The sequence below is a fragment of the Pseudorca crassidens genome, chromosome 5 (assembly GCF_039906515.1).
Source record: "Pseudorca crassidens isolate mPseCra1 chromosome 5, mPseCra1.hap1, whole genome shotgun sequence".
NCBI lineage: Eukaryota > Metazoa > Chordata > Mammalia > Artiodactyla > Delphinidae > Pseudorca > Pseudorca crassidens.
In genome coordinates this window covers 136,865,538-136,882,314 of record NC_090300.1, presented here as the reverse complement: position 1 = coordinate 136,882,314, position 16,777 = coordinate 136,865,538, and the positions used below count along the sequence as shown (strand labels likewise).

At 53.8% G+C, this 16,777-nt stretch overlaps 1 protein-coding gene across 5 annotated transcripts in view; it reads left to right on the top strand.

Annotated features, from left to right (window-relative positions):
- Positions 1 to 16,777, top strand: part of URB1 (URB1 ribosome biogenesis homolog) — a 65,118-nt gene that overhangs the window by 30,813 nt on the left and 17,528 nt on the right. For all 5 annotated transcript variants that reach the window (XM_067739341.1, XM_067739339.1, XM_067739342.1 and 2 more), the window contains 12 exons: positions 652 to 822; positions 1,850 to 2,043; positions 3,781 to 4,029; positions 5,309 to 5,488; positions 6,905 to 7,760; positions 8,663 to 8,864; positions 9,551 to 9,734; positions 11,601 to 11,659; positions 13,272 to 13,465; positions 14,428 to 14,538; positions 14,632 to 14,695; positions 16,523 to 16,694. In XM_067739341.1, coding sequence (XP_067595442.1) covers positions 652 to 822; positions 1,850 to 2,043; positions 3,781 to 4,029; positions 5,309 to 5,488; positions 6,905 to 7,760; positions 8,663 to 8,864; positions 9,551 to 9,734; positions 11,601 to 11,659; positions 13,272 to 13,465; positions 14,428 to 14,538; positions 14,632 to 14,695; positions 16,523 to 16,694 — 2,636 coding nt within the window. The remainder of the gene's footprint in view (positions 1 to 651; positions 823 to 1,849; positions 2,044 to 3,780; positions 4,030 to 5,308; positions 5,489 to 6,904; positions 7,761 to 8,662; positions 8,865 to 9,550; positions 9,735 to 11,600; positions 11,660 to 13,271; positions 13,466 to 14,427; positions 14,539 to 14,631; positions 14,696 to 16,522; positions 16,695 to 16,777) is intronic.

The window sequence follows — 16,777 nt, the reverse complement described above, 5'->3', positions numbered from 1 at the left end:
ATCAGCCGCCTCTGGAATTGGAAATCCCCTCATTTGCTTATGTAACAGGAAATAGGTGCAGGGCTTCTTTGCTGCGTTGTTGTTATTTGTGCAGTGTTTACTTTGTGCCAGGTGATGCTCTGAGCTCTTAATAAATCCTAACTCATGTAACCTCATAAACAACCCCAAATGGGGGGGGGGTTTCCTCATTTTATGTATTGACAAGGCAGCTGAGGCACAGAGAGGTTAAGCAATCTGCTCAGCCTCACACAGCGAGGATGTAGCAAAGTCAGGATTTGACTTCAGACACTCTGGCCCTAGTCTGTGCGTCAACCCTTTTGCTCTGCGGCTTCTCAGATTTTGGCTTATTTCCATGACTATCCAGGTTAAAGTTTCTGGGCTTCTCAGTGTCACGCGAGGAAACTTCAACCTGTTACTACCTGAGCTGGATAGTCCTGCATTTTGTCTGGCAGAGGTCTTAAGATTTTACAGATAATGCCCTTATTTGTTTAGAATCAAACATTACACTAAGCATTTTCCCCCGAGAGAAGTTCAGCTCTTATTTTTTCCTCTTTTTGCAAACGTCCTCTTGCTTGCCCTACCTGTGGGATTCTTGCAGTAGACGCCTTTGCCACCTCTTGCCTGGCCCTGATTCCCATCTTTCTGCCTCAGATGTTCTCGACATGGTGGATGTCCTGGTGGAGGGCAGCGAAGGCTTGGATGAGGAGGTTGGATTCTTACTGAATGAAGACATGATCGTGCTCACGTTCCCGTTCAGTGCTGTGGTCCCCGCTGCCCTGGAAGCCAGGAATAAGTTGCTCCTTGGAACAGAAAGTGAAGCAGGTACCTGTGTGTAGTGAGAATGTTGTGGCTGCATCAGGCCAGCTGGGTCTCTGTGGGGTAGGAGGTGGGATTCCAAGGGCTTTGGAAATAATTGCTGAAAACCCAAGGCAGCAGGGGTTCAGACCCACCAAAGTGATAGCTGCACAGCTGGTAGAACTAAGTGTACAGGGGTAGGAATCTAGAGGCTGGCTAGGCTGTTGGGAAATGGGTCGTTTGACGGACGAGTCTGAAATAATGTGTTTGCATGGCTGCACAGACACCTGCTGTAACACCGGTACTTTCTCTTCAGTATTTATTCTTGATATCTTGATGCTAAGGTACAAGTCCTTCATCCTTACTGGGTATCCAGGCAACACAGACCCAAGAAAGCACTCACAGGTCGCAGTGGTGTAATTAGTCAGGGTTGCTCAGGCTTTGCTGCAGTAACACATACGCCCCAATGCGTCAGTGGCTTAAGGAGCAAAGGTCTCTCTCTCGACCGTGTCATGGTCCAGGACAGGTCAGGTGCTCTCCTGGGTGGCTGTTGTCCAGGAGGTAGCTCAGGGATCCCGGCTGCTCCCATCCTGTAGCTGTGCCATCTCAACATATGGCTTCCAAGGTCACTGTGGAAGAGGAAGAGAGAGTGGACAGTCAAACAGGGGTGTTCTGGCCAGGCCTGGAAGTGGCTGAGCGAGTCGCGTGGTCCCAGCCTAACTGCAGGGGAGGCTTGTGTGCCAAGGAAGTGGAAATGGATTGGTTTGCACCAAGCAAGTCCCTGTCCCGGGTGGCCTTGGCCTCACCTCTTCAGCGCCTGGGTCTCCACTTCTGGGCCTCAGCACCCGAAGTCTGACTGTGTGCTGTATGTTTAATAGAAGTCTGGCATGGTCTACAGTGGTAGCATCTGCCTTCCAGCGTGGTTGTGTGATCGCCTGCAGAATGGTTATGACTCTTTCTGAGTCTTGAATATGGGTGGGAGTTGGTGTTAGTGATGGGTCACAGAAGGGCGGTCCCAGCAAGCGTCTCCCTGCCGTGTCTCCCTCCTTTGCAGGAGAAAGCATCGTGGCGTATCTGACAGGGGTGTTGACGGACCTCCTCCACACCCAGAGAGACCCTCTGGCTCTGTGTCTTCTGCTTCAGTCTTACGACAAGTTGGAGCCTCCGCTCCCACCTTGCTGCCGCCAGCTGTCCAGGTTCAACAGATACTACAGCCTCTGGATCCCGGAGCCAGCCCGAGAGGCCTTGGTGAGCTGCGGCGACCACCACTCCTGCGGAAACCTAGAAGCCCCCGGAGGTTCCTCCCTGTGGGCCGCAGCGGGCTGTACCCCAGCTGTGTAGCTTTCACAGCTTAACAGGGTGAACGGTCTTCACCTTCTCGTTTCCCCAGAGTAGGAGAGGAAGGCACGTGGTGTCTCTGCCGCTCAGCTAGTGTGACGAGACCCCGAGGGGCTCCGCGATGCAGCAGAACCGAATTCGCCGCTGGCTGCACGTTTGGGCTTTGAGGCTGGGGTTGGGAGCGGGGCCTCCTTCTCCTCCCTTCCGGAGTGGTCTGTGCGCGCTCGCCTCACGGCCCTCGTCTGCACACCTCAGCGGCCCCTAGACTTGGCGTGCTCAGCGGTTAGACCTGAAGGCCGCTAGCAGGCTACGCTCTGCTAGACGGGAAAGTGAAAAAAGAAAGAAAGAAATGGTTTTCTCCTGGTGGGGACTGCATTCTTAAAAGGGGCGCTGCAGGTCTGGCTCTGATGCAGCGTGCTTAGGATTGCTGGGTGGAGCAAGAAATTCACTTTGTGTTGTGCGCTTTTGTGTGTTCGCTCAGTTGTGGCCACGCTTGAAAAAGCAGGCAGCTAAGGAGGACCTCTTCCTCTTATGAACTTGGTAGCAGGAGCCTGTGTTGATTGCACGTTCACGGTCTGTTAGGGCCTCATCCCTAAGTGCATCACACATACTTTATGCCATTTAATCCTCACAACTCAGAGAGGGGTCTGGACTTAACTATCCTCCTTGTACACATGGGGAAACTGAGGTTCAGAGCAGTTCCGCCCCCAAGCAGTGGTAGACTCAGGATCCAGGCAGGCCTCTGGGCTCCAGAGCCCAGGCCCATCGCAGCTATCGCGGCCTTCCCCACCTGACAGGCCGTGGTCAGGAGGTGGTCAGAGCCACACAGCAGCTTCCGTGGGTGTTAGCAGTCCATGCTGTGCTGCACGGTGCTCCAAGTGTAGGTGTCCACTCCGTGGAGTCAGGCACTCGGCGGTTCTCACCCGTGAGGGCGCGTCAGGATCCCCCAGACGCTCATTCAGACGTGGTTGCTGGGCGTGTGATTCAGCAGGTCTGGGGCGGGCCCGGGAGTTTGCATTTCTAGCAAGTTCCCGGGTCATGCTGTTGCTGGTCCAGGGTTGAGCCCCACTGAGTTTCAGGGTACCACGCAGCCTGGTTGTACTGGCCTTAGGAAACAGTGTTTGGAGTTATAACAAGAAAAGCCATGTGGGGTGAATAAAGAAGGCAGTTTGGGAACTAAGTTAGAAGAAATGACCCACTTGGAGACGGAATGACTTCAGGAACGTATCTTCCGTCCGGCCACGTCCTCTCATCCTCCCGTCCTCCCGGGGGAGGCCTTTGAAAGGCATGCAGCTCACCCAGCCGGCTCCTTCCCAGGGTGGCATTTCCCAGTTTCCAGGGATTAATCACAGTGACTCGTGTGAGTAAATCCTGTCTCTGTGCCGCGTGACTCCTGTTCTCCAGAGCGTGTAAATGCCTCCCGGCTCAGTGCCCTCACATGGACACACGCTAGGAAAGTACGTGCAACTGAGCGTGTTGGGACTTTACTTGAATAAAATGCCACAGGGTCACCTAGATGTAGCGTCAGTAGGTGATTTTTGTGAAACGCCCCTCTGTGTGCGTGTCGCCCTGTCCCTGTTTAGCACCCTGTGCCCTTTGCCCCGGTGCTGATCTGTCTTTTCTCTTTCCTCCCCTGCTGTCTCCCAGGCGCTGCAGACGTTGGGCAGCCCTGCTCCGCCGGACCCCCCAGCCTCCTCTTTCAGTGCCCTGCTGCAGATGGCCTACACGGGCCAGGGCCAAGGTCAGGTCGAGGGCCCGGGCGCATTCCCGCTCCTGGACGAGGGGGTCCAGGGGCGGCTGCGGGCTGCCCTCCTGCACCTCCCGACGCACCGGGCCCTGCGCTCCACCAGACACCTGCTGCTGTACCTCAAGAGCACCGTGGAGAACTTCGGCCAGGTCAGCGCTGCCCCCGCTCCCTGGCTTCACCACCTGCAGAGAGTGTGGCCTTCTGCCGGTCGGGTCCACACTGAGTGACGGTGTGGATGGAGGCCTGGGGCCCCACTGTCGCCCCGTTTGTCCGCACACGGGGAGGGCGGTGGCCAGTGTGCAGGGCCCCGAGCGGGCCGCGGTTTGGGAGCCTCGGCTCCGGGTGCTGTGCCCCCTCCCTGGGGCAGAGGCGCAGATCTCAGACCGGGAGCCACGCGCAGCTGAACGTGGTCGCTGGGGCAGCTGAGGCCGGGCGGGGCCCTCCCCCCGGCTGAGCGGGTCTGCGGCACGACCAGGCGTCCCCTCTGCCTTTATAAGTTTTAACTCGGCGGCTCGTTGTTGGGCCTTCTGTCCCTGAGGTGGTTTACAGATTTTTAGTTTAGGTTTGTTGTTGTTGTTGTTTTAGTATTTATTTATTTGGCTGCTCCGGGTCTTAGTTGCCACGTGCGGGATCTTTTTAGTTGCGACAGGCAAACTCTTAGTTGTGGCATGTGGGATCTAGTTCCCTGACCCGGGCTTGTACCCGGGACCCCTGCATGGGGAGCGCAGTCTTAGCTACTGGACCACCAGGGAAGTCCCTTGGTTTAGGTTCTGAGGTGGGCTTTTCCCCCTCATCTTGGTCAAAATAAATCAGTGTGTTTCATCAAAATTTAGGAGGACAAGTCTTATTAAGAAATGACTTTGAGGGCTTCCCTGGTGGCGCAGTGGTTAAGAGTCCGCCTGCCAATGCAGGGGACTCGGGTTCGAGCCCTGTTCCGGGAAGATCCCACATGCCACAGAGCAACTAAGCCCGTGCGCCACAACTACTGAGCCTGCGCTCTAGAGCCTGCAAGCCACAACTACTGAGCCCATGTGCCACAACTACTGAACCCATGTGCCACAACTGCTGAGCCCACGCGCCTAGAGCCCGTGCTCCGCAACAAGAGAAGCCAGCGCAAAGAGAAGCCCGCGCACTGCAACAAAGAGTAGCCCTTGCTTGCCGCAACTAGAGAAAGCCCACGCGCAGCAACGAAGGCCGAACGCAGCCAAAAATAAATAAATAAATTTTAAAAACTTTTATAAGAAAAAAAAAAAGAAATGACTTTGAGGTTGTTGGCAGTTTACTGGGAGTTGCCATTTTAGCCTGCTTCCCTCGATTCTTGTTTCTGGCAACTCTCCCCTTCTGGCCCTGGGGGAACGCGGCAGTCAGTGTTCTGGTGACTGTCAGCCCTTCCTGGGCCTGAGGGTCGTGTGTGTCTGGTCCTCACAGCTGGGCAGGAGGACGGGGCCTCCCCTGCTGCAGTTCCTCCTGGACCTCCTCAGGCACCTGGTCATCCACTGTCAGCAGCTGGACGTCCAGAACCAGCAGAAGCGCCAGGCCGCCCAGGCTGAGTCCGACCTCTTTTTGGACGTGGAGTCCATGGCCTCGCTGGAGTTGGCCGATGACAAGGTACCGCCGCCCTTCCTCCCTGGGTCTCCTTCCGTTTCGCCTTTTCCTGTGAGGTCACAGCCACTGGCTTTCCCTCCGTTCTGGTTAAAAGCAAGTACGTGTTCATTGCAGGGAAGTAGGGAGATGCAGAGAACTCCCAAGGAGGCCCTGAGCACTATCCCCCGCCCACCCCGAGAGAAGCACAGTTTACTTGGGGCGTTCATCTTTCCAGTCACTTCTCTGCTCACACTTGCCCTGCTGCGAGCACTTTCCCTCCCACTGTGCCGTGAGCGTCCTGAGAACTCGGACTGTGTATTTTCCTCTTAAAGGGTTGCAGCCCGTGTTGAGCGAAGGCTGGGCAGTGGGCGGGGCCCTTCCTCACGAACACACACAGCGACCACACTGCCTGGGGAAGAGGGAGCCTTCCTCTCCTGCCGGCAGTCTCGTGAGTCAGCTTTTGAACTGGGGCCAGGCGGAATCTTTCTCACCATTTGCCATTTGACCTGTTGTACTGGGTTTGGGTGCAGGCGTGTTCCTCAGTTCACAGTCGAACGCATGGCTCCCTTCCTTTGATCTCCAAGGGGGCTTTCTTGGGGGGGCATTTGTTGGTGCAAGACCACCTGTTAGCCAGTCGTTGGGCAAAGCACTCCTGATGTGTGCTTTTCTGTTTTTCTTTCTGTTTGGGAAAGCTCAGTTGGAAAGTGTGATAGGCTCCTCTTTCCTTCCTGAAGAGTAAATAAGGAAAAAAATTTATTTCTGTCCCCGGGGACTGGGTGACTTCATTGACTAGGAATCGTGTTCAGCGAGGCTGTATCAAGTCATCATCTAATCCAGCAAAGCACACTCAGCTGCTCTCTGCTCCGTGGTTTAAACTAGTCTTGGGGTCAGAGCTAGTTCCTCAGGGGGTCACTCGAGGCCCAGCCTCCTTCTGGAAGTGGACGCAGTTTCACCTTCAGTTCTGGATCGTTTAACCCCTACCCATCTTCCCCAGCCACGGAGCTTCTCCGAAGCCAGGGTAGCCCTGCCCTGGTGGCCGGGTGGTACCCACGTCCCTCAACCAGATTTATTTAGGAGGGCAGGGCTGCTAGGGAGAAACCAGTTGATCGTCATCCCATTTTGGCACTTCTGCGTGGCCCGGCCCTGCCTGAGTGACTGTGCAGAGCAGTTTTACTGCACGGCCAATTCATTCAGGCTGCATTCGCCAGCTTCCTGCTGGTCTGGGGGTCACTGACCGAGCCACAGTCCAGGCCCCGTCGTTGTACAGGGGAGGAGGTGCGTTATGATGGGGGAAGAGCTTTGGGCTTGGGCTGGGGTGCTGCGGGCACCCCTGAGAGGGGCACTGGGGCTTAGGAAAGCTGCTTTCTGCGCTCCGTCCTCCTCAGTGGCCCCCGCTGGCTGGGCCGTGGGTGAGGCCTGTGCCCTGTCACTGTGTTTCAGACGCTGGAGGAGGTGCTCGTGGCCATCCTCAAGCATCCCACGCTGGAGGGCTGGTACCTGGCCCTGGAGCAGCAGGCGCTCCCCCCGCACACCCTCAGTCCCGTCCTCGTGAAGCTCCTGGCGGCCCACCTCAGCGCGGGAGTCCTTCCGCTGCTGCTGGCGAGTGCCCCCGTCCTCCAGAGCCTTGGTCAGCTGGGGCTCCTGGCCAGGTACTCGGAGGCCATCACCCAGAGTGTCCTGAAGGAGCTGCGGAACCGGAGGGCCTGCGCAGCCACGCTGGTGCCGAAGACCCTTCCTCAGCTTGAAGCCCTGCGGGGGCTGCACCCATACATGGAGGGCTCCCAGCTCCGGGAGGTCACCCTAGCCCTGCTGAGCCTGCCCGAGGCCCACCTGGTGGCCCAGCGATCCACTAAGTCCCGCCAGAAGGAGAGACATCTGAACGCTCTCGGGGAGACCCTGGTCCAGCTGCTGACCAGCCGCCCCCAGGAGCAGCTGCAGAGCGGCGAGCTCCTCCGGGCCTCCGAGTACGTGAGAGGCCTGGGGGCTTTGCTGCCCGCGCTGGCCGTGGACGAGCTGGACGCCGTGCTCCTCCAGGCTCTGCAGAGAGAGCCGGCTCTGGCCCCCGCAGTCGGGGTCACTCTGCTCGACTACTGCCTGGCCCGGCGGACGCCGCTGGCCCTGGGCACCGCGGCCCTGCTCCTGCAGCACAGCCGTCCCCACCTGCTGCGCTTTGAGCGGTGGTGCAGGCGGGCCAGCCTGGGGCTCTGCCTGCAGGAGGCCCTGGACGACTTCCTCCCTGTCGTCCGCGTGTACCTCCAGTGCAGGACCCGGGAACACTTCACGCGCCCCGCAGCAGGTACAGGAAGGGTGGGTTTGGGCAGCCAGGAGGGCTGAGAACTGTGTGTCCACCCTTAAGCCCTGGGACTTCACGTTCTGGAGGTATCATTTAGTTCTGTTTCTCCTCCGATGTCTGACCCAGCTCTGAGGATGGAGCTCCCATCGACCTCGAGTTACCCACGGGAAGCTGGGGCCGGCGGTGGGCGGTAGCTATGGCCGTTGGGGGCCAAGGAAGGAGCGGCCCCGGCTGGGTCTTGTTAGGTTGAGGGAGTGGCGCGGGTGATGGTCCTTTGCCCCGTCCCCCTCTCCCCACCGTTGGGAGCGTTGGTGGGTCCGTGCTGAGCCGAGGCACTCGGCTGGGCCCCGCTCTCTCTTCTCTCTCCACCCATTGGGTTTCAGGTCCAAGGCACTTCCTGATCACCTCCAATTCAATTTAATTCATTTTTATCGTGTGTACGAATGATTTTTCACTCACTGCTTTGCCTCTGTGCTGCATAGCTTCATATCATCAATAACAGATGTTTTTAAAAAGTAAGAGCGCCCCTGCAGGAGGGCGTCTTCCGGCCAGTGGTTCTCAGTGCTCTTCTCGTTCCCCAGTGAGTTCAGGACCTGGGTGCTCACCGTCTCGTCATGACCCTCGAGCCGGGGCTATGCCCAGGGCCTGCGGGACTGTTAGGGTTGAGTGATGAGAGGTGACCAGTGGCGTGCTGGTAAATGTTTTAACCACTGGCTCTTGGGGGAGACTGATTTGTAGCATTTGCCGATTTCCGTGGCGTCACAGCTCCTGCCGTGGTCAGTCTCGTGCTACCAGTGTGACATCACCCAGGTCACAGGTTTCCTGAAACAGAGCCACCAGCCCTTGTGAGCCGGTTGTCATGCTCCACGGCGCTCACCTCTCTCTCCTGCTTGTCTCTGCCCCAGTATCCTCTGCTGTCATTCCTGTCTTGAGGAAGGCCCTGTGGAGGCCGCTGCAGACCAGGCTTCTCAGTGCTGACGGGCCCCTAGAGTCTGGGCTGCATCAGGAGATCCTGGCCCAGCTGGTCCCATTTGCAAGAGCCAAGGACCTCCGTGTCCTCATGGACCGACTGCCCCGCTTGCTTCAGACTCCAGGCAGTCACAGGAGGTATGAAGGCTCGGGTTGTTTAATGGCTCTCCCTGTCTCAGCTTCCCTTTTCCCTGTAGTGGTTATAGAACAGTGGAACTCGCTGCACTGCTGTTGTGCAGTTGGGGAGAAGGCAGTTCCTCCGAGAACTCTGCTTCATCCTGGCTGGAGCAAGTTCATCTCCATAAGTGGGTGGTTCTGATTCCCTCAGAGCCGTGGTTATCAACCAGGGGCGATTTTGCCCGCTCCAGGGAACAGTTGGCAACGCCTGACACCTTTTACTGTCACGATATGGGTATGGGGGGCTTGTTGCTTCTGGCTGCTAGAGGGTGAGGCCAAGGGTGCTGCTAGATATCCTGTAATGCATAGGACAGGCGCCCTCCCCTCCCCCCGAAGAGAGAATTATCTGGCCCGAAATGTCAGGAGTGCTGAGGCTGAGGTAGCCTGATTTAGACAAAGTCTGGACAATACATCCTTTTTCTGGTGTGCTAGTAGTGTTTCCCCTAGTCGTAAAAGTTCTGGTGCATCTTTGAAGTTTGCGTAAGGGGCAGGGGAAGCCTGTGATCTCCGTGCTTGGGTAGTTAGTGTAGGGACCAGGGCTCAGGGCATCTGCCTCATACGGCCCATTGTGATGTTGGATTATATATACTTAAAGCTAGAGGGATTTGGGCCATGCCTGTAACTCTGAGTTTTGTCTTCTGCCGCAGTTGGGTCGTGGCTGACTCTGTCCTGGCTGTCCTGGAAGGGTCGGCAGAAGAGCTGCGTGCTTGGAAAAAGACTCTGCTGGAGGCCTGTGTACAGTGGTTGATCGCGTCCTTTAGCGGCGGCCAGCAAGATGATGGTACCCAGGATCGAGAGAAGCAGATGCTGCTAAGATTAAACGAACTGTTGGTAGGTGTCTCTTATTAGAGCCCCTGGTTAAATTTTTAAGGGAAAGAGTGAGATAGACAAACCCAGGTTTGCAGATACATTCAAGCCAGGTGGCGTGAATTCGACCTGTTGGGGGATGAGAGGAGCCATGTCTAGGAGGCGACGGGCAGGTGGAGGGCAAACTTTGAAACGATGAGCCATCTTTTATCAGGAATGGTTGCAGGAATTTGTCAGAATGCTTTTTGGTTGCATCTCCTGAGATGGTTATATGGTATTGTTTTTTGTTTTGACTGTTAATGGGGTGAATTATATTAACTGATTTTTGAACGTTAAACCAGCCTTGCATCCCTAGAATAAACCTACTTGGTCATGATATGTTCTCATTTTTATATAGTGTTGGATTTGATTTGCTGACATTTTACCAAGAAATTTTGTATCTGTGTGCGTGAGGGGTATTAGCTTATAATTGTATTTTCTTGCAGTGTCCTTGTCTGGCTTTAGGATCAGGTAATACTGGCCTCAGGCTGAGTTAGGAAGAGTTTCACTGGGTACAAAATTCCAGGCTAACAGTTTTTATTTTCTTCAGGCATTTTAAAGATGTTGCTTTACTGTCTTGCGGTGTGCATTGTTTCTGATAAGAAATCTCTCATTCTTATCTGTATCTCTCTTTCCATGATGCCTTTTTTCTCCAGCTGCTTTGAGGATTTTTTTCTTTACGTTGCTTAAACAGCATGATTGCGATATGCCTGAGCGTCGTTTCTTCAGGTTTTCTGTGCTTTGGGGTCAGCGAGCCTCCTGGCTCTGTGAGTTTAGAGCTTTCGTAAAATTTGGAAATATTTAGCTGTTTTGGGCCTTTATTTTCTTTTGTTTTTGATGTTACATTTTTGCACAGAGATCATTAGCTTCCTGAAGAACTTAATGTGTTGTGTTACAGGATTGTGAACTTAAGGCACGTAGGAACCTGACCCAGTAGAGCTAGGGAAGAGGAGGAGAAGCATTCCTGGGATGTAAGGGAGTCGAGCTGTGGAGCCGGGGGTGCTGGGCTCTGCTCTTCTGGGGATTTGTGTTCTTGGGACAGGCCTCCCTCCTTACCCCACTTGGCTGTTTTCTTTCTCTCTCTCGCGCTCTTGGCCCCCCCCCCCTTTTAACAGACTTAACTTTTGAGAGCAGTTTTAGGTTCACAGCAAAGTTGGGCGGAAACTCAGCGTTTCCACATGCCCCCTTCTCCCACACGTGCACAGCTTCCTCACCGTCAGCATCTCCAGCAGCCCTTTCCTTGTAATTGAGGTGTGGTTTTCATCTCGTGGAATATGAGGTCTTAAGTGTGTCGTTTAGTGCTGACAGATACACGTACCCCTGTGCCCACAGTGCTATCCAAGATTCTCATCATTCCAGAAAGCTCTCTTGTGCTTTCTCCCAGTTGGTCCCCTTCCCCCCAGAGCAGCCACTCTTCCGAAGTAACATAATGCACCACGTTTGGAGATTTTTCTCCACGTCAGGGACTGTGGACCTACGTTGGCCCTGTTAGGGCGCAGTGGTCTTGCTCTGGGTAGATGTTCTCTCGTGACAGTCACATGTGGCTGCACCTCTGTGTGTCGCAGATCAGTCAGTGCTATTCAGAATGGTGGACAAAGGGGAAAGTTACACAACTACTTGGGAATTTTCTTTTGGTCATTTGGTGATCATAGGTATGCTAAGACAGAGCTACTAGTGGAAATAACAAAACAATTAAAAAAAAATCAAAGTAAGAAGCAACTACAAGCTTTTGCGAATTGCTTAGATGACTATATTCCATATTTACTGTAGGGCTGTACTTTAAATTCTGTGTCCTCTATTTTAAATTAATTTGGATATTCCACATATACTTCTTGCTTTCTTTATTCCTAGAATTCACTTAATGAAGTTGATCCTGGTGACTGGCAGAAATTTGTGAAGACTGGACTCAAGTAAGTTGAATTTATTTTCTTGGTGCTGTTCAGTAAGGCGGCGAGTGTCTTTGCTGGTGCAGGGCCAGTGGTGTAGCTTGTTATTGGTGTAAAGGACGTGGTGGAGAAGATGCTGCTCCCATTTTGGGCAGACGAGACGAGACAGCAGTGTTGGGGAGGGAAAATGATTTGCCCGTTGACATGTGTGTACTTCTAACAGCGATGAGAGAAGCAGCCTTTAAAAAATGAAATATTTTTTGGAATTCCCTGGTGGTCCAGTGGTTAGGACTCTGCTCTCCCACTGCCAAGGACCCGGGTTCGATCCCTGGTCAGGGAACTAAGATCCCACAAGCCACGCAGCACAGCCAAAAAAAATAATAATAAATAAATTTTTTTACTGAAATATTTTTTAAAAGCCAGAAATGTGCAGAGAACAATACAGGAGCACCCAGATTTAATAAATGCTGACAGTTTTCTCTATTTGCCCTAATTGCGTCCTTTCCTTCCCTTGTCCCAAAGTGTCACTCTTCTGAGGTTGAGTTTTGTCATGGCCCTGTGTGTTGAACACTTTGGTTGCATGTCAGTATGTCTCTAAACAATAAACCACAGTGTTATTGAGTTTGACATTGTATACAGATGTATCACTTTATTGTCCCTCTTTTGCACTCAGCAGTTTTTGAGTTACCCATGTTGATACATGGCGATCCAAGTCATTGCTTTTTACTGCTGTGGGGCATTCTGTCTTACAACCGTGCCCCAGTTCACGTAGCCGGTGTCCTACTGGTGGACAGGACCTCCCTTCTTTCCTTCCTTCCTCCCTCCCGACTCTGCAGTGAACGTTGCATGTCTCTTCGTGCCCAGGTGCCAGATTTTCTGGGGGAGGGGTCCCTTGCTGGCTCTTAATGTGGGCACAGCTCCAGTTTTACTAGATTTTTTGATTTGTTCTCCAAACACGTAACATGGTGTGGAAGTTCGTTTTGTCCTCGCTTCCTCACCAGCAGTTGATGTGGTCAGACTCTTTCTTTTTGGCAGTCAGGTAGTCATGAAACGGTATTTCATTGCACCTGTAATTTTCATTTCCCTGATTATTCATCAGTTTGAAACTGAGAAAAATACCCGAGAGAGAAATAAGTGAAGGTGAGTCAGAGGTAAATGGCAACCGAGGATTACCTTCGTGACATGACGACATTTCTTTGAGTCTTTGGTTAATTTGCATTTCTAGAATGTTCCCTGTGTGCTAAGTGATTCTTAACAATATTCACATATGACTAAAAACTTTTTTCTCCAGAGCATGATGTTTTCATTTCTTTAGTGGGTTCTAAAGGGATTTAAGATGAGAAGGCTTCTGAACCGTTAGAGGGGCGTTTTGAGTAGCTGAAAGGAAGGAAGGAGGGAAGCTGACCTGGCAGGTAGGCCAGGTCAGAAGTGCTCCCTGTGATGGGTGGGCGACTAGGTATGTGATGCTGCAGGTGTGCTGCAGCAGCATGGGTAGTTTGGGTGACGGGTGTATGACTGTGCACTCCAGGATTCTCACCTGTGTGGCGTGTTGGAAGTTTTCCTTGATAAAAATGTCGAGAAAAAAGGTTTTCTATTGTTTATGAAGCTAGTTTTCCCTTTGATTCTTGCCTCCTAGATTTCGGTATCAGGACCATGCATTTCTAAAGGCCCTTTGTGCGGCCGTCCAGCTCCTGTATCTCCCGGAAAGCGCCGCACGCTCGCGGCTCACTCAGCTCTCGGTGGTCCACGCGATGCTCACCCAGCACTCCCTGTTCCTGCCCACTTTGCTGACGGCTGGAGAGGAGGAAACCCCAGGCAGTCCCGTCAGAGGTGATTCCTTACCCCACCTCCCACTTCAGACGCAGAGCTTATTCCTGGATTTCACGTGTTCTCAGAGCTAAGGAAGCATTACCCAAACGGTATCCGAATATTTCATGTCTGTCAAATCCAAGCTCAGGAAATGTTTCCTCTGACTTGAGGTCACACAGCAAACGCAGACCTCTCTTCAGAGCCTATTCTGGCCTGCAGAAGCCAGATTTAAGGTTTTCTGCCGTATCGTGGGCGAGCGTTAAAACCTGGGAGTTAGTTAGGGGGAGTTAGGAGGGGGGGTTCTCACCTGGGAGAAATTGGTTAGTTGCGTTAAACGTCTTAATGGGGTGATTGAAACTTTTATCAAGGGCGAAGGGTTCGAAGGTCCCTGTCGGTGGGTCCCTGCTAGGGACTCGTACAGCCCAGGCTTCTTCCCTGGTCGGTTCGGTGAGCGTTTACGTTAGCATGGCGAAGACTGTGGGAGACGGCAGAGGTCTGAGGGGTCCTGCCCTCCCGAAGCCATACCCTGTTGAGAGACAAAATTGACATCCCCAAACCGTTAGGAATCACTGCAGAGCTGGTCTGTAATAAACTGCTAAGCTGGAGAGAACCCTTACCCAAGTTCCTGGTACAGGCAGTAGAAAAAGTAGAAAGGCTCCCCGCTTTCAGGCAGGAGTAGAAATATTAGAGATTTTGGTTACATAATCATGGAGAGAAATGCTTAGGTTTAAAACTCTTTGTTGCCTTAAAGTTTGGGAGGGGGCTTGGAGAGGCTGATGGCAGCCTCGTCAAAGTTGTGTTTATTTTAAAGAAGGAAAAAGCAGGGAAGGGACCAGGTGCAGTCCTCAGACCAGTGTTGTCTAGAGAAGGCTATCTGAAGCATTTGCGTTAGCTGCGGTGCTTCCTTCTTTCCTTCTCCACTTTTACTCTGCACGTGCCCATCCCCCTGTATTGCCGGGCATCTCAGTGTCCTTTTCTTCCAGAAGCGCTGGTGGACCTAATGTCGGTGGCAGTGAGGCTGTGCCCCTCTGTCTGCGAGAGCAGCCACTTCGCGGTGCTCCTCGGGGCCTACGGAGCCTCTCTCAGCGTCCTGGGTGAGGGTGCGGGGACCGGGCGGTGTGATCAGAGCGTATGAGGTCTCGGGGGTCACCAGGAAGCTTTCTAAACTGACCCTCAACTGACTTTAGACCAGAAGATCTTACTTCTCCTGCGGGCCTACGAACAGAACAACCATAGCCTGGTCAACTTCAGGTGAGTGCTGGGCCTGGAGGTGAGAACGGCAGGTCTTGAAGGCCCCACCCAGTGAGCTCCCCCAGGGAAAAGGGGGGCTGGGTGGACCCCTCGGCTCACACACCATTGCCAGCGTGGGCTGCTCTGGCCTCTCACTGTGAGGATGGTCCCTGATGGCCGGGCCTGTCTGGGCCGGGCCACCTCACTGGTTGACAGTGTGTGTCTGTCACTTCTGACCTGGGGGTCATTTAGTTGATTCTTCTGAAAACCTTTCTCTTGGTGCCTTCCTTTAGGTGGGAGTGACTTAGGTGGGGATCTGGGAAAAGACTGAGGCGCGCTGGCTGGATGCTAATTCCGCCCTCTTCCTTGTCTGTGCGTGCGTGCGTGCGTGTGTGTGCACACGCGCGCGGTGTCTGTCCCTGGATTTGTCTCTTTCCTGTCTGTCTGTCTCTGTGTCTGTCTGTCTGTCTCTCCTGGGTTCCCAGGGGCTGCTTGCGCCTTGGCCAGCACGGCTTTGGGCCCTGAGGGGCTGGGCTGATGCCTCTCCCTTTGGGCCCTGCCTGAGCTCTGCAAGGGCCGGGGTTAAGCTATTCATAGACAGCATCTGAGATTCTCTTTGCTGCCCTAGTTTCTTTTCTCCTTAATTTGGGACCAGCACCCCAGCATCTGCCCAGTACATAAGAAGAGCTTTGTGTGCTGAGACAGGAAGTAAGCTTACTGGGCCAAGAAAAATAGTTCAGGAGAACTCTGCAGGGAAGGGAAAAATATATTTCCCTTGTAGAATTCTTTTTTTTTTTTTAAAGATTAAAGATGTATTAGCCTAGAAGCCCCCCGCCCCCCCCCCCCCAAAAAACAGTAAAGAGAATCATTTTCTGCCTCTTAAAAGAGTCCAGGTCATGAATAAACATTGTCTCTCCCTTCCCCTCGTGGCCTCACCCACTTACTGCCTTGGAGGTGGTGCTGCGTCAGTTGTATTCTTTCTGGAATAAACAGCCCCTGTGTACACGAGGGAGAGGAGAGAAAACAGAAGCAGTCTCGCTCACAGTGAAGAGCGAGCCGTCCTACCCAACCCCCCAGCCTCAGAACCCCCCCAACCCCCGCAGCCTCAGAACCCCCCCAACCCCCGCAGCCTCAGAACCCCCTCTCCGGTTAATGCAAGTCACACGAGGGCCCTGGGCGCGGACGGGTTCAGTCGCTTTCCAGGAGGAAGGCAAGGTGACCTCTCTGGGCGGCTACCATGGGGACTGGTGGTGCGAAAGGTAGAGCTGGGGACGGCGCCAAGGCTGTGCAGTGGACCTGGTCCGCTCACGGCCCCGTGGCAACGAGGAAAGGTTTTATCAGTAGAGCATCATTGAGCTGCCAGGGTTCTGCCGCTGTGCCCAGCACACACTGGAGCCAGACTCCCCAAATGTGAATTCCTATTCTTCCACTTACCAGCTGGGCAGGGGACCAGCTGAGCAGCGTTCCAGATCCTCTCTGTGTCTCTCTTCCCGCATTTGCAAAATAAGGATGACACTAGTACGTACCTTATGGGATAGCCGTGCAGATTAAGTGAAATGAATACACATGAAAGGCTTACAGTAGTGCCTGGCACATCATAAACTCTCTGTAAGTGTTGGCCTCCATCATCCCCGACACTGTCACACCACCCTCATCATTGTCAACCTCTCCATCGCTCCCACCTTCCCCCTAAGTTATGCTGGGGATTAAATGATACAACACAGGACATGTACTCAGTGCCTGGTGTGCTAGCTGCTCGACAAGGCTGCCTGCAGTGCCGTCATCACCATCGTCACCCCTGTTCCCGATGGGGCCCTGTGACCAGTCTGCTCTCCCATCCGGCTCTAGGCTGCTAACCTGGGGCCCAGCGGCCGTGGAGCATCAGAAGACGTGCCAGAGCCTGGGCAAGTCCCTGTGGCAGCAGCCGAGCGTCGGGGATATCCTCCGCCTGCTGGATCCGGACCGCATGATGAAGACTGTCCTCCACTTCCCCCAGAACCGGAGACTGCTGCCCCCCGAGGTGCGGGGGGCCCAGGGGGGAGCCGTCAGGTTTTAGCTGCTATAAAATACAAGCACTGCTTTTCTTGTGATTTGTCAACTTTT